General features: G+C 66.4%; 2 protein-coding genes across 3 annotated transcripts; one reads left to right on the top strand and one right to left on the bottom strand.

Moving 5' to 3' along the window:
- The first annotated feature begins 118 nt into the window (after window positions 1-118).
- On the top strand, window positions 119-3337 carry PEF1 (penta-EF-hand domain containing 1). The gene is made up of 5 exons (XM_075438017.1): window positions 119-191; window positions 293-368; window positions 1094-1249; window positions 1712-1855; window positions 2416-3337. Exons 1-5 carry the CDS (start codon window positions 171-173, stop codon window positions 2643-2645), a joined length of 627 nt encoding a protein of 208 aa, XP_075294132.1. The 5' UTR covers window positions 119-170; the 3' UTR covers window positions 2646-3337.
- Window positions 3338-3657: 320 nt separating this feature from the next.
- On the bottom strand, window positions 3658-15802 carry TINAGL1 (tubulointerstitial nephritis antigen like 1). Of its 2 annotated transcripts, none has more exons than XM_075438015.1 (12): window positions 15784-15802; window positions 14649-14980; window positions 13883-13946; window positions 12288-12380; window positions 12087-12201; window positions 10966-11089; window positions 10697-10847; window positions 10279-10462; window positions 9979-10024; window positions 9422-9545; window positions 8981-9026; window positions 3658-4032 (listed from the first exon to the last, which is right to left on the bottom strand). In XM_075438015.1, the coding sequence occupies exons 2-12, from the start codon at window positions 14959-14961 to the stop codon at window positions 3691-3693; spliced, it is 1602 nt and encodes a 533-aa protein (XP_075294130.1). In that variant the 5' UTR covers window positions 14962-14980; window positions 15784-15802; the 3' UTR covers window positions 3658-3690. The 2 variants fall into 2 exon arrangements, with proteins under 2 accessions (XP_075294130.1, XP_075294131.1); XM_075438016.1 differs by lacking the exon at window positions 3658-4032 and adding an exon at window positions 7926-8836.
- Window positions 15803-16049: the final 247 nt, after the last annotated feature.

Raw genomic sequence — 16049 nt, 5'->3', positions numbered from 1 at the left:
CGGTGGGCCCCACCCCGCTCAGCTGTCGTTGCCTCCTTAAGCCCCCTCCCGGCCCCGCCCTTCCCGCGCGTCACCGCCCGGCATCCCCCGCCCCGCCCATTTACGCGCCTCAGCCAATGGGCGCGCGCGTCGTCCGTGACGTCAGGGGGGGCGGGGCCGGTGGCGGCTCCATGGCGGCGTACCCGGGGCAGGTGGGGCCGCAGCGGGGACCAGGCCGGGGTGGGGGGATGTGGGGCGGGGGGCGGCGCGGGGTCCCCGTGCTCACCGCCCACCGGGCTCTGCCCCTCCCCAGGGCTTCCCCGGCGCAGGACAGGCCCCGGCCGGGCCCTACCCCTACGGACCGCCCGGCGGCGGGGCGGCTCCCGGAGGTGAGTGGGGCGGCGGGGCGGGGGCTGCCGGCCCCCGGGGTCAGCGCGGCGCCGGGGCGGGGCGGGGGGAGCTCCCCGGCCCCCCTCCGAGCGGGAGGGCTCGGCCCAGCACCCCGGCCCGGCCCGGCCAGACGCACCCTGGGGGTGAAGTGCCGGAGTGCCGGGCTGTTACCGCGAAACCCGGGGGTGGAGGAGGGGAGGGAGTGGAAGAGGAGGAGGAGGAGGTGGTGGAGGAAGAGGAGGTGGAGGAGGAGGAGGAGGTGGTGGTGGTGGTGGAGGTGGAGGAGGTAGTGGTGGAGGAAGAGGAGGAGGAGGAGGTGGTGGTGGAGGAAGAGGAGGTGATGGAGGAGGGAGGAGGAGGAGGTGGTGGAGGAAGAGGAAGGAGGAGGAGGAGGAGGTGATGGAGGAGGAGGAGGAGGAGGAAGAGGAAGAGGAAGGTGCGGAAGAAGCTGCATCCCTGAGCACCAGCGATGAAACCCAACAGCCTCCATCTCCCGGCGCCGGCGGGTTCGTGGGGCGGCAGCCCTGTGGCTTCGCCCTCCCGCCCCCAGCTAGGCGAGGGGTGCGGGGGTCCCCCCCCTGCTCCCTGCCCAGACCCCCAGACCCGCTCTCCCAGGATCGCGCTGACGGGTGGCCGGGTGCCGGCTGCGTCTCCCTGAGCCGTCCCCGGGGCCAGAGCAGCTCGGGGGGGAGGCGAGAGGCACTGACGGCCTCTCCCCGCGCAGGCGGTGCCCCCCCGGGCGTGGACCCGGAGGCCTTCTCCTGGTTCCAGGCGGTGGACGCCGACCGGAGCGGGTCCATCTCGGCGAAGGAGCTGAAGCAGGCGCTGGTCAACTCCAACTGGTCGACGTTCAACGACGAGACCTGCCTGCTGATGATCAGTGAGTCCGGGCGCTCCCTGCCCTCCCCCAGCCTCTGTCGGGGTGAAGCCCTGCGTTCCCGCGGACCGGAGCAGCCGCCTGGGAAGCGCTCTCCGGAGCGAGACCGAGCGGCTCCGAGCACCGTTTTGGTGGGGGACACGAGCCGGGACCCCTAAATGTTGCTTGGGAAGGGGAACCCAGCTCCGCACGCGGCCGAGCGAGCCCCGGCTCCCGGAAAGCCAAGCAAACAGTAGCGAGCCAGCGTTCCCCGGCTTGCCCCGCCATCGGGTTTTGGTGCCGTTTCCTACCGGCTTCTTAGGATTGAGCGGTCCTGGCTGTTGCAGCCCTGGTGAGGGAGGGCTTTCGGGACCGGAGCAGGGTGCTGGGTGGCTGCAGCTCAGATCTGGAGCTCCCAGGGAGCCTCTGCGGCCTGTCCTCGCCCCGCTGCTCCTGCTTCCCGTTCCTTCCTTCCTTCCTCCCCAGACATGTTCGATAAGACCAGGTCGGGACGCATGGACGTGTACGGCTTCTCGGCCTTGCTGCGCTTCATCCAGCAGTGGAAGAGCCTCTTCCAGCAGTACGACAGGGACCAGTCGGGCTCCATCAGCTGCAGCGAGCTCCAGCAAGGTGGGCGAGGGGCAGAGATGCTGAACCCAGCCCTTCCCGAGCTCCCCGGGGCCCGCTGCCTGGCTCTGCTCGCTGTTTGTGTCCAGCCCGGCCTGGTGATGACTCCTGGGCCCATCCCTGCTGCAGGGCTGGGCACCCAGGTGCCTCCCACGCCGCCGTCCACGCCTGTCTCTGTGCTGGGACACGCTGGGCTGGCTGAACCGGCCGTGGCGGAGCTGGCAGCGAGCCTTCCCGTGGGGCAGGAGGCGAGGAGCCGCAGCGGGGCCGTGGCGCGGAGTTCCTTCCGTTAAGGAAACCCAGCATGGCCCCCTCCGACAGCTAAAGGCTGTTTTCCGGGAGGAGCTCTGGGGCGTGTGTGTGTCTGGTGGAGGGGAAAAATGTCTGGAATTCGTGGCTTGGTTTGGTTCCTCCCTCCGGAGAGCCCTGCCCAAGCCCACCCGCCGTCGGCAGTGAACACGGTGGGGCAGTGGGAGCTGGGGCGCGTGCCAGCACGCGGGGGGGAGGGCACAGTCGCTCTTCCCCCCGTCGGGAGGGTTTAATCCCAGCGTTTCTTGCTCCAGCTTTCTCCCAGATGGGCTATAACCTGAGCCCCCAGTTCAGCCAGCTGCTGCTGGCCCGCTACGCCCAGCGATCCTGCAACCCCGGCATCCAGCTCGACCGCTTCATCCAGATCTGCATGCAGCTCCAGAGCACGACCGACGCCTTCCGCGAGAAGGACACGGGGCTGGTGGGCAACGTGCGGCTCAGCTACGAGGACTTCCTCACCATGGTCGTGACGCGCATGATGTGACGCCCTTGGGCGAGGGCTGCGAGCCGGCCGGGAGCCCGGCGAGGCTCTCCGGGATGGCGGCTGCTCCTCGGCCCCGTGCTGGGATGTGGCCGAGCCTCCTCCCGAAGAGCGAGCCCTTCCCCCCCGGACGGCTCTCCAGCCTCCTGCGCCCGGCTGGGACCTTCCCAGCTTCCATTCCTTGTCCCCACTCGGTGGCAGTGGGTGCCTCCACGCCAAACTGGAGCCCGGTTGTGGGGCCGTGCCATGGGGTGGGATGCCAAACCAGTAGCCTGGGCTGTGCCTCCCGGGGAGCGCTTAGACCTTCCCTCGCCAGACACGAAATCGTAGCCGAAGCCCCTCTGCGCTGTCCCGCTGCTTGCTGAGGTGTCTGCAGGGGGACATCCCCTCTCGGCACGCTTCTGGGGACCGAGAGCTGAGCCTTCGGGTGAAAAGCGGCAGGAGGGGCGCAGGCGATGGCAGAGCTCATCCTTCCTCGCCTCGCCGACGGCCCCTCCTCGCTGGGAGCCCCTTGGCTTTCTGGGGGGCTGAGCCCCACGTCCCTCCGTGCTGCTGGGATGGGCCCCACGCAGGATCCTCGCCCCCCCCCCCATCGTTGCCAACGTCTTGATTTGTCTCCATCTGCCGAAGCCAAACTCGGGAACGGTTTAGAGCTTGTTTTTACGGCTTTTGAATAAAAGGCGCCGTGCACTGGTCGCTGGGTGCTTTGTGTGCGGGGAGCGGGGACGCTGCCCTGCCCCGTGCCACCCCCCGGGGCCAGCAGCAGCTCGGGGTGCGGGAGGGGGACAGCCCTGTGCCCCTCGCCCCGCTCCGGGCCCTGCTCCCCGGGCTCCCCGAAGTCGGTCCTTACAGATTCTGTGCCAGCGTACAGCGACGAGGTGCTGGGGTCTCCGGCCGAGACACAACCGGGAACGTAAAGGTTTGACCAGCACAAAGATTTTCTTGGGTTTTCAAATGATGCCCAGGTGATTATCCTTTAATTGGCCTCGACGAGGAAGCTGAGGGATGCTCTTTGAGACACGTTGCTGCTGTATGTTTGAAGGAGCTTTTATGAAAGGAAAATAGTTAAAAGAGCGAGGAATCGCTCTGGTGCTTTGAAGAGCGATAAGCGGACGCCGGTGTTTTCCTCCGCTTGGGCCAAAGGCAGGACGCTGTGTTCCGGAGCATGGCTGCTCGTTCCAGAGATTCTTCTCATCGCCTGCCGCTGAGTCAGAGCCGCCCAGCCTTGCAGGGGGGGGCAAAGCAGAGGCCGCGGGGGCCAGACCCCCCCAGCGCTGTCACCCGCGCTGGGGCTGCCACTGCGCGGGGCTGTCACTGTGCGGCTGCTGTCACCCCTCCTGGCCAGGGCTGCTGTGCAGCAGCAGGGATGACTGGGGGGGTCTGACCCCCACTGGGGTTGTTAAAAAAAAAAAAAATATATATATATATATATATGTACACACACACATCTGTAATACCCAGGGAAGTCTGTCAGTGTGCGTGTGTGTGTGCGGACAGAGGAGTGTGTCTGGGTGTCTGTGTGTCTGTGTGTGTATCTCTACACGCAGACACCCCTGCCTGTGCACACAGAGTAAGGCACCCCTCTGTGTATATAAATACACCCCCCCAACAAATAACCCGGGTGTGTGCATACATACACAAACATCACGCCGTGCGCACGTGCACTGACACTGCTCTGTGTGTATGTATGTAGAGACACAGACGTGTGTGTGTATGTGCACACACAGAGTAAGACACCCCACGTATACATACACATATGCACCCCCACACGTTAACAGACACCCCTACACATGTGTGTATATATACACACAGAGTAACAGACACCCCGTGTATATACATCCCCACACATTAACAGACACCCTTACACATGTGTGTATGTATACACACAGAGTAACAGACACCCCTGTGTATACACATACACACCCCCACATGTTGACACCCCTGTGCATGTGTGTGTATATACACACAGAGTAAGACACCCCACATATATATATACACATGCACCCCCACACGTTAACAGCCACCCCTACACGTGTATGTATACACACAGAGTAACAGACACCCTGTGTATATATACACATACACAGCCCCACACGTTAACAGACACTCCTTTACATGTGTGTATATATAGAGTAACAGACACCCCTGTGTATACACATACACCCCCACATGTTGACACCCCTGTGCATGTGTGTGTGTATATACACACAGAGTAACAGACACCCCACATATATACACACATATGCACCCCCACATGTTAACAGACACCCCTACACGTGTGTGTATATATACACACAGAGTAACAGAAACCCCGTGTATACATACACCTCCATACATTGACACCGCTATGCATGTGTGTATATACACACAGAGTAACAGACACCCCGTGTATACATACACCTCCATACATTAATAGACACCCCTATGCGTGTGTGTATATATACACACAGAGTAACAGACACCCTGTGTGTATATACACACATACACCCCCACATGTTAACAGACACCGCTGTTCATACAAACACACATCACACGCGTGCACATACACGGACACCCCTATGTGTGTGTGTGTGTATACACACAGAGTAACAGACACCCTGTGTATGCATAGACCCCCACACATTAACGGGCACAGTGACAGACACAGCCACCTCCGTTAGCGTGCGTGTACACACAGACACAGCTGTGTCTTTTGGGGGCGTGTATATATACTTTTTTTTATACATACATATACACACATACACACACATATATATATCTATATCTCACAGACTCACAGAATGTTTGGGGTTGGCAGGGCCCTCTGTGGGTCACCCAGCCCAACCCCCTGCCCAAGCAGGGTCACCCACAGCAGGCTGCACAGCACCGCATCCAGCCGGGGCTGGAACATCTCCAGAGAAGGAGACTCCACAGCCTCCCTGGGCAGCCTGGGCCAGGGCTCCGGCACCCTCAGAGGGAAGAAGTTCTTCCTCGGGTTCAGCTGGAGCTTCCTCTGCTTCAGTTTGTGCCCGTTGCCCCTTGTCCTGTCGCTGGGCACCACTGGAAAGAGTCTGGCCCCGTCCTCCTGACCCCCACCCTGCAGATATTTAGAGGCATTTCTAAGGTCCCCTCGCAGCCTTCTCTTCTCCAGGCTGAACAAGCCCAGCTCCCTCAGCCTCTCCTCCCAGCAGAGATGCTCCAGTCCCCTCCTCATCCTCGCAGCCCTGCGCTGGACTCTCTCCAGTAGCTCCTCATCTTTCTTGAACTGGGGAGCCCAGCACTGGATGCAGCACTGCAGATGGGCCCTGCTGGCCACACTCCTCTGAATGCACCCCAGGAGACCATCGGCCTTCTGGGCAGCCAGGGCAGTGTGTGTCTGGATGTATACAGATGTGTTTATATACACAACTGCACGGATGTGTACACACAAACACAGCAGGGTCCTTTAGTGTGTGCAGACTGTATAAACAGTGGGGACTGTGAGCGTGTGCCTGGCTGTATGGAAATAAACAGCAGGGTCTGCTACTGTGTGTGTGTGTGTGTATAAATAAACAGCAGTGTCGAAGTGCCTGTGTGGATAGAGATCGATATAAACCATACATATATATATATATATAGGCCAGAGGGTAATGGCTTTAAACTGAAAGATGGGAAATCGAGCCTGGATCCAAGGAAGAAATTCATCACCGTGAGGGCAGTGAGGCCCTGGCCCAGGCTGCCCAGAGAAGTTTCCCCATCCCTGAATGGGTTCAAGGCCAGGCTGGCCGGGGCTCGGAGCACCCTGGGCTGGGGGAACGGGTCCCATGGCGGGGGGGGTGGAACTGGATGAGCTATATGGGCCCTTCCAACCCAAACCATTCCGTGATTCTATGAGATATATATTTTTTAAAAAAACCAATGGTCTCATTTGGCCATTTGTCTGTGTGTGTGTGTATAAAAACAGCCGAGTGGGTGCTGCCATATAAAAGCAGGAGGGGCAATAAACACACACACACACACACTCTCAGACCACTGTTTTTAAATATATATCCCCCCCCCCCCCCCCGCCACTGCTGTTTATACACACACACACAAGCAGACACGGCTTTTTATTGATATATCCACACTCGAACAGGCATGACAGCTTCTAGTACACACACACACACACACACACTGAAGGACACTGCTCTGTGTGTACATGTATGTAAAGTGTACATGTATGTAAAGTGTAAAGACCCCCCTCGAACAGACAGGGCTGCCTCTATGTGCATGGACACCCACACGCTAACAGAGACGGCCGCGCCTGCGAGCGCGTCCGCGTGTGAACACCGGTCCCTGTCAGTGCCCTGGGCATCCATGCACACACACCATGCTGGCTGTTAGCGTGTGCGGACACACACGTAAGCGGCTGCCTCCGTGTGCACGGGGCGGTGCGTGCGCAGCTGTCAACACAGCGGTGTCTGTGTGTACAGGTATGTACGGCGGGGGGTGGGGGGGTGCATGTGTGTGTCCAGACTCTTTCCAGTGGTGCCCAGCGACAGGACAAGGGGCAACGGGCACAAACGGAAGCAGAGGAAGCTCCAGCTGAACCCGAGGAAGAACTTCTTCCCTCTGAGGGTGACGGAGCCCTGGCTCAGGCTGCCCAGGGAGGCTGTGGAGTCTCCTTCTCTGGAGATATTCCAGCCCCGCCTGGCCGCGGTGCTGTGCAGCCTGCTGTGGGTGACCCTGCTTGGGCAGGGGGTTGGGCTGGGGGACCCACAGAGGTCCCTGCCAACCCCTGCCATGCTGGGATTCTGGGATTCTGTGTGTGTCTGTCTGTGTGTCTGCCCCTGTGTGTGTGTGTGTGTGTGTCTGTATGTCTGTGTGTGTCTCTGTCTGTCTGTGCATCTCTGCGTGTCTGTGTGTCTCTGCGTGTGTGTCTGTCTGTATGTCTGTCTGTGTGCGCCTGTCTCTGTCTGTCTGTCTCTGTGTGTGTGTCTCTGTGTGTCTGTATGTCTGTCTGTCTCTGCCTGTGTGTCTCTGTGTGTCTGCCTGTCTGTCCCCGCGGCGCAGGCAGTTTCACGCTCTCACCACCAGGTGGCGCCGCGCCCCGCCGCGCCCCGCCCGCCCTGGTGGGGGGATGCGGGGGGACCCGGGGGGGGGTACGAGGTCAGACCCAAGAAATCGATAAAAAACCCAAGCGCAGCCCCCCCCCCCCCCCCCCCCCCGTGGCGGGGCTGGCCGCGGGCCCGCCGGAAGGCGCACAATGAGCGGGGCCTTATCTCGCCCCGCAGCGCTTCCTGGGGCCACCCCCCGCCCCCCCCCATGAAACCCCCCCCCCGGCACTGAGGCTTCAGAACGTTTATTTACAAATAATAAAAAGCAAAATAAATACAAAAAGTCTTAAAAGTACAGCCCTCGGGGGGGGGGGGGGGGGGGGTGCGGGGGCTCGGGCTGTGCTGCTGCGTGGTCCCCGATTGTGGCCCCACCAGGACGGGGACAGCGCAGCGCTGAGCCCCCCCCTGTCCCCCGGGGGGTGGCAGGGCCATAGCACCATAGGGACGGGCAGGGGGGACGGAGACCCCAGCCCCAGCCAACAACACCCAGCCTTGGGGCTCCTCCAGCCCCCTGGGGCAGGGCCAAACCCCCCCGCGCACCCCCGCGCTGTTTTAGCCCCCCCAGCTCCAAGGCTGCCTGGGGCGAGGGGAGCTGGGGGGCTGATATGGGGGTACAGGACGCCAGGGGGGTCCCACTGCAGCACTCCCCCAGCCCCATGCACGTCCTCGGCGGCTTGGGTGGGGGGCAGCCGCCTTTGCAGACCCCCCCGGCTGCTGCTGCACCCAGGTCGGGGGGGATTAGTGGGTAAATCCCAGGGGAAGGGGCCCCGGGGCACCCCCTGCACACGCACCGCTGCACCCAGCCGCTGTGTCAGCACAGTGCGGGGACGCGGCCCCCCGAGACGGGGACGCAGGGGACAGTCCCAACCCCCCCGGTAGCACTGGGCGGCGTGGGGGTCCCAGCCCACGCGTACCCCCAGGAGGGGACGGAAGGGCTGCGGGGCCATCACAGGGACAAGGGCATCTGGGGGGGCTGGGGGAGGCGTGGGCAGGGGGCGATCACTTGTGGGGCATGTCCTCCATGCTGACGCGGCCCCAGACGCCCACCACGAAGCTCTCCACCTCGCACTCGTTGACGCCGCGGGCGATGCGGAAATGGCCGCCCTCGCCCCACGCCGTGCCCCAGGAGTTGGCCGCGGTCTGCGCAGGGGACATGGGACGTGGCTCAGTGCTGGGCGGCCCAGCTGACCCCCCCCCCCCCAAATCCCCGAGCTGCATCCCACCGGGGAAAGCCCACCCCACTGACTGAGCCCCAACAAACTCGTGACACCCGCCAGCACTCACCCAGTATTTTTGGGTCTGGCCATCAGGCAGCTGCTCTTCTCCCCACCTGCGTTGGAAGGGCAGGGCAGTGAGCGGGGGTCCCGGGCACCCCCATACTGTGGGCATCACCCCACCCAGCCCCGTGATAGCGGGGTGCTGTGTCCCTGCTCATTCCCTGGCCCCGGCAGCTCCCCGAGGGCCAGGCCGAGGTATTTACGGCCGCTCCCGAGATACAGGCAGGTAGATTGAGCCATGAGGAGGAGGAAGGACGCTGCCAGCACGGGGCAGCGGGCCCTGCTCCCCTCCCTTTGCGGGGGCTGAGCACTGCACACTCATCTCACTTGTGGCCACAGCCCCAGGGAGAGCACTGGTCACCAGCCGTGCTCCCCGCCATCACACCCTGCACCCAAAAGAAACGCTTCTCCAGGGCTTTCCGCACCCCCCCGAGCCCCCCGCACCTACCCGGTGATTTTGACCGAGTGGGTGCCGTGTCTCCGGTGCTTCGGACCCTTCCCCTCGGCCACCGGCGTGTGCCGGTAGATCCCGCTCTTGTACATGAAGAAATCCTCGTGCACCTCCAGGATGGCTGCGGGCGGGGGGAGAGGGTCTGGGGACACCGGCCGTGCCCACGGGGACAGGGCACCGAGCCCCCACGGCAGGGGACACAGAGCCCCGGGAGATACGGGCACCAGGGGCACGGGGCAGCGCCCGGGAGGGGGGAAGGCAGCAGCCAGAGCCTCCCCTGGGCGATGTGACAAGACTCAGAGGATTAAAAAAAAAAATATATAAATAAACCAAAACCAACCGCTGAGACGGAGATTAAATCTCCGGAGTTAATGAACACCGAGTGCCCGCTGGCGTGGGCAGCGTGACGGGCACCCCGCGGCCGGCGAGAGCACGGCGCTGCCCGCACACGCGGCTAAACATTAACGAGGGGCAGCGGCCGAGGTGGGGGGGGTCCCGGCTCCCCGCACCCACTCCAGCGCCCAGCTTTGGGATGTGAAGGTGGGGTGCCCTACCTTGCACGGGGCCGTTCTCCAGCAGCTCCTTCATGATCTCCTTCTCCTGCAAGCAGAGAGCTGGGTGGTAGCGGGGCCGGGACCCCCGGCGCTGCCCCCCCACCCCTCAGGGCTGCGGGCAGAGGCTGCTTCAGCACCCATGGGTGGGTGGTGGGGAGAAGCCGGGCGCAGGAGCAGCTCCCCTGCAGGTTTTTCCCAGCTTGGTTTCCCAACTTGGCTTTCCCAGGCAAACCGAGCCGAGCCCCTTCCCGCTCCCCACGCCGCAGGGCTCCCGCTTCGCCCACCCGGCGGGCAACTCACGCTGGAGGCCAGGCGGTAGGCGGGGGTGGACTGGTAGATGTCGTTGGCGTGGGTCTGGGGGTTGGGGCAGCGCGCCGTCGCCTGCCGCTTGCCCCTGCCCGTCGAGCGGCTGTGCATCATGCAGGGCTGTGCCCCCCGCGGGCTCTCCGGGCTGCTGAAGGGGTAGCACTCCTCCGTCACCACCCTGGGCACAGGGACGACGGCGTGACGAGGGGAAGGACCACCCGGCTCCGTCCCCAAGCCCAAACCCCGCTCTCCATCCTGCCCGCGCTGGCAGCCCTCGGTCCCCTGCCCCACAGCCCTGGGGACAGGACGGGCACGGGGGTGCTGAGCCGGGGCTCTCTCCGGGTAACCAGAGCCTGGAACCCCCGTACCCCACCCCAGCACCCTCTCCCGCGTCGCAGCCGTCCCCACTCACCCTCGCCGGCGCAGGTACCACCAGGCGCCGTCCAGCCGGCCCCCGCCGCAGCCCCGCTGGTTGCGGGTGTCGCAGGACAGGAGGTTTTGGGGTGACAGGGCGGGCGTCATGTGCCCCATGGAGTGGATGGAGATGCGGTCCGAGGCGACGGCTGCGAGCGAGCAGGGGGGGGTCAGGGAGCGGCGGCTGCTCCCCCAGGTCCTGCCCCGCTCCCCAGCTTCGTCCCTGTGTCCCCACCGGCCACCCCACCGCGTCCCACCCCACCTCACCCGCCGTGGAGAAGGCCCAGGAGCCGGCGCAGTTGCCCTGGTCCAGGGGCTCGTGGATCATCCCGGGCCACTTTGCGGCGGCGTCGAAGTGGCGAGGCAGCACCTCGTTGGAGTCCATGGTCATCTGCCAAGGCAGAGCCGAGGGGTGCTCACCACACAGGGACCCCCCCCACGCCTTCCCCCCACCCCAGCAGCTCCCAGGGCATCCCCCGGGCAGGGGTCCCGAGCCAGCGCTAGCAGCCCCCAGCCCCTCGGGACGGGGACGCCCGCAGCCCTGGTCGAGCGGGACCGGGATTCGGGTGCCCCCTTGTCCCAGAGGAGCCGGATCCCTCAACTTTCCCCAAATTTGGGCTCCTCAGCCCCAGCGGTTCCTGACGCGACGACAGCACCGCGTGCCCGGTCTCGGACCCCAGCACGGGCAGCGCCAGGGCACGGCACCGGGCGCCTCGAGCCCCTCACCGCGGCCTCCGGTCGGGCCACTGACCCACACCCAGGCTTTCCGCTCCGGGGAGGGGGGGGACACACACGCTGCCCCCACCCCTGCACAGCTCAGCCTTCCTGGGGAGGCCTCGGCCACGACACCCAGCTTCATCCCGGCGCAGGAAGCGCCTCTAAAATTAAACCTCGCCGGGAGTCAAGGCCACGGCGCTGGGCGTGCACCGCGCGCGCCGCTCGCTCCCGGCCGGCACCCACGGGACCCTCGCCCGCTGCCCACCCCGAACGGGGGGCCGCTTTCGGGTGCAGCCCCGGGGCAGGCGGAGGCACCCCGCTCACAAAAGCGCTGGTGCAGCCGGCTCTGCCGACTCAGCAGCTGCGGGGCCGGTTTTCCGATGGGAAAGCGGCATGGAGGAGCGGGGGGGAAAAAACAACACTGGGAGCCCGGGGATTGTCAGGGGGAATTTGCTGAGCTGCTGTCTCCAAACACAAGGGCTGGCCGCGACACCCCCCCCTCCCTGCCTCCCCCCGGCTGCAGAGCCCCTTCCCGGGGACGGGGACACCGCGGGGACGTTGCCAGTCAAGGGGATGGCGAAGCGCTGGGTGATGCCGTGGGATAGGCACGCTCAACCCTCGGCGTGCCTCAGTTTCCCGAGGGGTCCGGGGGGGCCGAGGGGGTGACTCACGTGCATCTCGTTCATGTTCATGACAGTGGGCGATGGCCGGAAGGTGCCCAGGCGGTGCCGGATCCCGTCCTCCAGCCTCATGCCCCAGAACTGGCTGTAGTTGGCAGCTCTCCAGCTGGGTGGGAGGCAGCAGCGTGGGTCAGGGGCACCCCAAAAAGCCCCGAGGGGGTGCAGGAGCCCTTCCCCGTGCCCGGTCCTTACCCGTAATTGCCCCTGTTGACGGCATCGATCAGGTCCCCGTCCATCAGGCAGGCATGGTCCTCGCACTGCCACTGCCCGCCGGGGCCGCAGGTGCTGCAGGGGCGATGGGATGGTCAGACGGGGAGGGGTCCGTGCCCCTGGGGTGACCAGGGGGACCCCAGGCGGGTGCTGCCCCCACCCAGCTGGGGACCCGCTGTCATCGGGGGCAGACAGCGAGGGGCCAGCGCTGCTCCTGCCCCCGGGGGTCTGGGGGTCCCATTGTGCCTTGGCACCTCGGAACGGGGTGAAGCTGGGCCAGGAGCTGGCGCAGCCCCCTGTGTGGCCCTGGGGACTGTGTCCCCCCCCCTCCCCAGTCCCTGCGGGCACCCAGAGGCCAGACAGAGCATGGGACAGAAAATCAGCTGAAAAGCAGCCAGGCCTGCAGACATGGGAGCGGGGCTTGGACGCCAGCCCGGGAAGGCGATTCGGGGCTGGCTGCCCCCCACTCGGGGCGAGCCACTCCGGCCAGGTCAGCCGGGAGCCCAACGGCACCCATGGGGAGACCTGGGGCAGGGGGGGGGGACGTGCCGGGTCTGGGGTCTCCCTGGGGAGCCCTGGGCTGCGCTCCCCCCGCACGGCAAGCAATGCTCGGCACGCTCCCTCCTGCCCAGCTCCCCGCACGCTCTGGCCTTTTAAGGAGCCGTGAGATGCCGGAGCCGAGCGATGCCGGAGCCGTGTCCGGCCAAGTGGGCCCGATCCTGCCAGCGGCACCTGCACCCCGGCACTCGCCCCGTCCCCATCCCCGAGAGCCCCCGGTGCTCAGGGACCCCCCCAGCAGCACCTTGGGGTGCTCCCGGGGAAGGGGTGCCATCCCAGCAGCAGGGACCAGCCATCCCAGTGCACGGCTCGGGGACCGCGACCCTCCCGGGGGGCTTGGGGACACCGTCAGCCCCGCGTGCCCCGGTCCCGGAGAAACGCCAGGCAGCACCGGGGAGGGGTCGAGCTGCCTTTTCACCTCCAGCACACACGCCCGCACACACGTGTGCACACGCGTGTTCACGCCCCAGCTGGAACCTTTGATTCCCCTGCTCCGCCGCATCGCCGCGAGGCAGCCGGCCCCGCTGGGTTCACTCCCAGTCCACGGGCAGACCCGCACCCGCCGGTTCCCCTCTCCCCCACCCCCGGGATGCCAGCCGTACCACCGCCGTGCCCTGATCGACCCCGCGCCGCTCGCCGACGCCAGCGGACGGGCGGCTGGCACCCAAGCAGGCGGCAGGACCGGGGCTCCGGCCGCCGGGCACGGCTTCCAGCTGCGGACGCGTCCCGTCAGGCTCGGGCAAGCTGGGCTTGGACCAGCGCGGCCAGAAAAACCCCGACAGCGTCGTGCCGGCGTCGGCAACCCGCAGCCAGCCCGGCTCCCACGAAGGCATGCGCCGAAACTTGGGAGCGGCTCAAAGCCCCGGGCTCTCCGCTCCGAATATGCCAGAGCAAAGGCATCTGGCGCCGGCGCCCGCCACCCAGCTCGGAGCCCGCCGAGCCGGCCGCGGGCAGCCCCCCGACGCCGTTCCGGCGGGCAGGCAGCACCCACATGGCATGGGGAGCGTGGAGGCACTCACCACAGGTTGCAGTTCTCCCGGTACGTGGCTCCGGTGGGGTAGCTGCGGCCGGCGCGGGCACAGCCTAGGAGAGGGGAGAGCCCCGATGAGCGCCCAGCTATGCTGGGGGTCCCACCAGCACCCCCATGGCTCCGGTGGGCAATACCAAGGGGAAAATAAATGCGGTCCTTAAAGCCAGGCAGGTGCCCGGCTGCAGCTCGGCAGCTCCCGAGCCGTGACGGGGAGCAGCTCCCGCCCCACGGCGCCGGGGGGGTTAACCGTGGGGCTGCCCAGCAGAGCCGGCCCAGCAGACCCAGGCTGGCGGGACGGGGATAAAGGGCCCGGTTGTACCCGAGAGCTGGCTCCGCTCTGCAGGGACTTCTTAGAGAGCCTTGTGCTGCACGGTGGGGGCTGCCCGTGCCCCCCATCCGCCCCCGCTGCCGGGGGGGTTAAGTCAGGGCCAGCATCCGCCTGCCCCAGACATGACCGGGGAAGCCAGGACAGAGCATCATCCACCCCTGCTCTGCCCCACAGCTGCCCCCCCTGCCCCCGGGGGGGGGCTGGGGGCTGCTCCCAGCCCCGTTTTGGGGAGCCCAGCTCCAGCCCAGCCGTTCCGCACGAGTTTCGGCAGCTCCGAGGGGTCTGGAGGGGCTCAGCAGCGAGGGCAGGGCTGGGGGGGGGGGTCCTGCTTTTGGCTGCATCCCTTACCCCGAGGGGCACCAGCAGCGTCACGCAGCACACCGGGCGCCCGCGGACCCCTGCCCGGCCGGGCCGGGGGCTGCCTCACCTGGGGCTTTGGGGAAGGGGGCCGGGATGCCCAGGCAGTACTCCCAGAAGTCGGGGCAGCAGTCGGAGATGGTGCGGTTGCAGAAGAGGTCGCAGTAGCAGAGGGTGTCGTGGTAGGGCACGGTGCAGGCGTCGTCGCGGCCGTGGCAGCAGACGTCCCCGCGCTGGCAGTAGGACCCGCCGGCATCGTAGACCCCGTGCTCGTACAAACCGGGGCCCAGCTCCCGACGGCTGCGCGCCCGGGATGCCGAGGCCGCCGCGGCCAGCAGCCAGAGGCTGAGCAGGGCCCGCAGCGGGCGCATGTCGCCGGCCATCGACCCCGAGCTGCAGCCGCTGCAGAGGGAGGGCAGAGAGCGGGGTGGGGGCAGCCGGGGGTTCTGCAGGCACGGGGCAGCTCCGCACCCCACACCAGCCCCGTCCCACTGGGTCGCCCACCCCGGCCGGCACCCAGTGCTTCACCCCCAGAGTCACGTCCTGGGGCACCTCGCCTCCACCCTGCCCTCCCCTGGGACCCCCAAAAGCTTCTGGATTTTTAAACCCCCTTGCAACCACCCTGGACCCGCAGCATGATGCCCCAAAACCCGGGCTCCCCCTCCATGTGCTCACTCCCGAGGGGCCCCGTGCCCACCCACACCTTCACCCCCCCCTGCTTCGAAAGCGAAACCCCAGCAGGACGGGGCTCCCCGGGGGTCCAAAAGAGAAACCCCAGCGGGACGGGGCTCCCCGGGGGGGTCCAAAAGCGAAACCCCAGTGGGACGGGGCTCTCCGGGGCACCCAGGGGCCCAAAAGAGAAACCCCAGCGGGATGGGACTCCCTGGGGCACCCAGGGGTCCAAAAGCAAAACCCCAGCGGGATGGGGCTCCCCAGGGCACCCGGGGGGGTCCAGAAGCGAAACCCCAGCGGGATGGGTCCAAAAGCAAAACTCCAGATGGGCTGGGGCTCCCCAGGGCACCCGGGGGGCTGCCCTGACCCCCGCCCCGGTCCCGGTCCCGGTCCCTGCCGCCCAGTGCGATGAGCTCCCAGGTCTCAGTCCGCGGGGCCGGGGGGCTCTGGAGACCCCCAGGAGAGGGGTGGGGGGGCCGGTACCATGACCCCTCGGGGCAGGGACCCCCCCGCTCCCCCCCGCAGCCCCGTACCTGCCGCCCCGCCGCTCCGCGCCGCCGCCGAGAGCCGCCCCCGCCCCCGCCGCTCCTTATAGCCGCGCCCCGGGCGGGGGGGGGCCGGGGGGGCGGGGGGGGGGAGGCGCCGGGGCAGCCGCGATCCGGCCGGGCCGCGCTGCCCCTCCCCGGGGCGGGGGTCGGGCCCGGGGGTCCCGTTGGGGCGGGAGAGGGAACGGCGGCCCCGCCGCCCCCCGCCCGGGGTCCCCGGCGGCACCTGCTCCCCCGCGGGGCGGGGGTCTCCC

This window comes from Opisthocomus hoazin, chromosome 17, assembly GCF_030867145.1.
Source record: "Opisthocomus hoazin isolate bOpiHoa1 chromosome 17, bOpiHoa1.hap1, whole genome shotgun sequence".
NCBI classification, from domain to species: domain Eukaryota; kingdom Metazoa; phylum Chordata; class Aves; order Opisthocomiformes; family Opisthocomidae; genus Opisthocomus; species Opisthocomus hoazin.
Note: the sequence above shows the minus strand (reverse complement) of the source record. Positions and strands in the feature narration are given on the sequence as shown.

Bases quoted from the DNA above. Each gene is read 5' to 3' on its own strand.
- PEF1 (XM_075438017.1), top strand. From the start codon at position 171: ATGGCGGCGTACCCGGGGCAG. The intron at 369-1,093 runs GTGAGTGGGGCG...CTCCCCGCGCAG, and splicing joins CGGCGGGGCGGCTCCCGGAG to GCGGTGCCCCCCCGGGCGTG. The intron at 1,250-1,711 runs GTGAGTCCGGGC...CTTCCTCCCCAG, and splicing joins GACCTGCCTGCTGATGATCA to ACATGTTCGATAAGACCAGG.
- TINAGL1 (XM_075438015.1), bottom strand. From the start codon at position 14,961: ATGGCCGGCGACATGCGCCCGCTGCGGGCCCTGCTCAGCCTCTGGCTG. The intron at 13,947-14,648 runs GTGAGGCAGCCC...CCCCTCTCCTAG, and splicing joins CCCCTTCCCCAAAGCCCCAG to GCTGTGCCCGCGCCGGCCGC. The intron at 11,090-12,086 runs GTGAGTCACCCC...CTGCCTTGGCAG, and splicing joins TGAACATGAACGAGATGCAC to ATGACCATGGACTCCAACGA.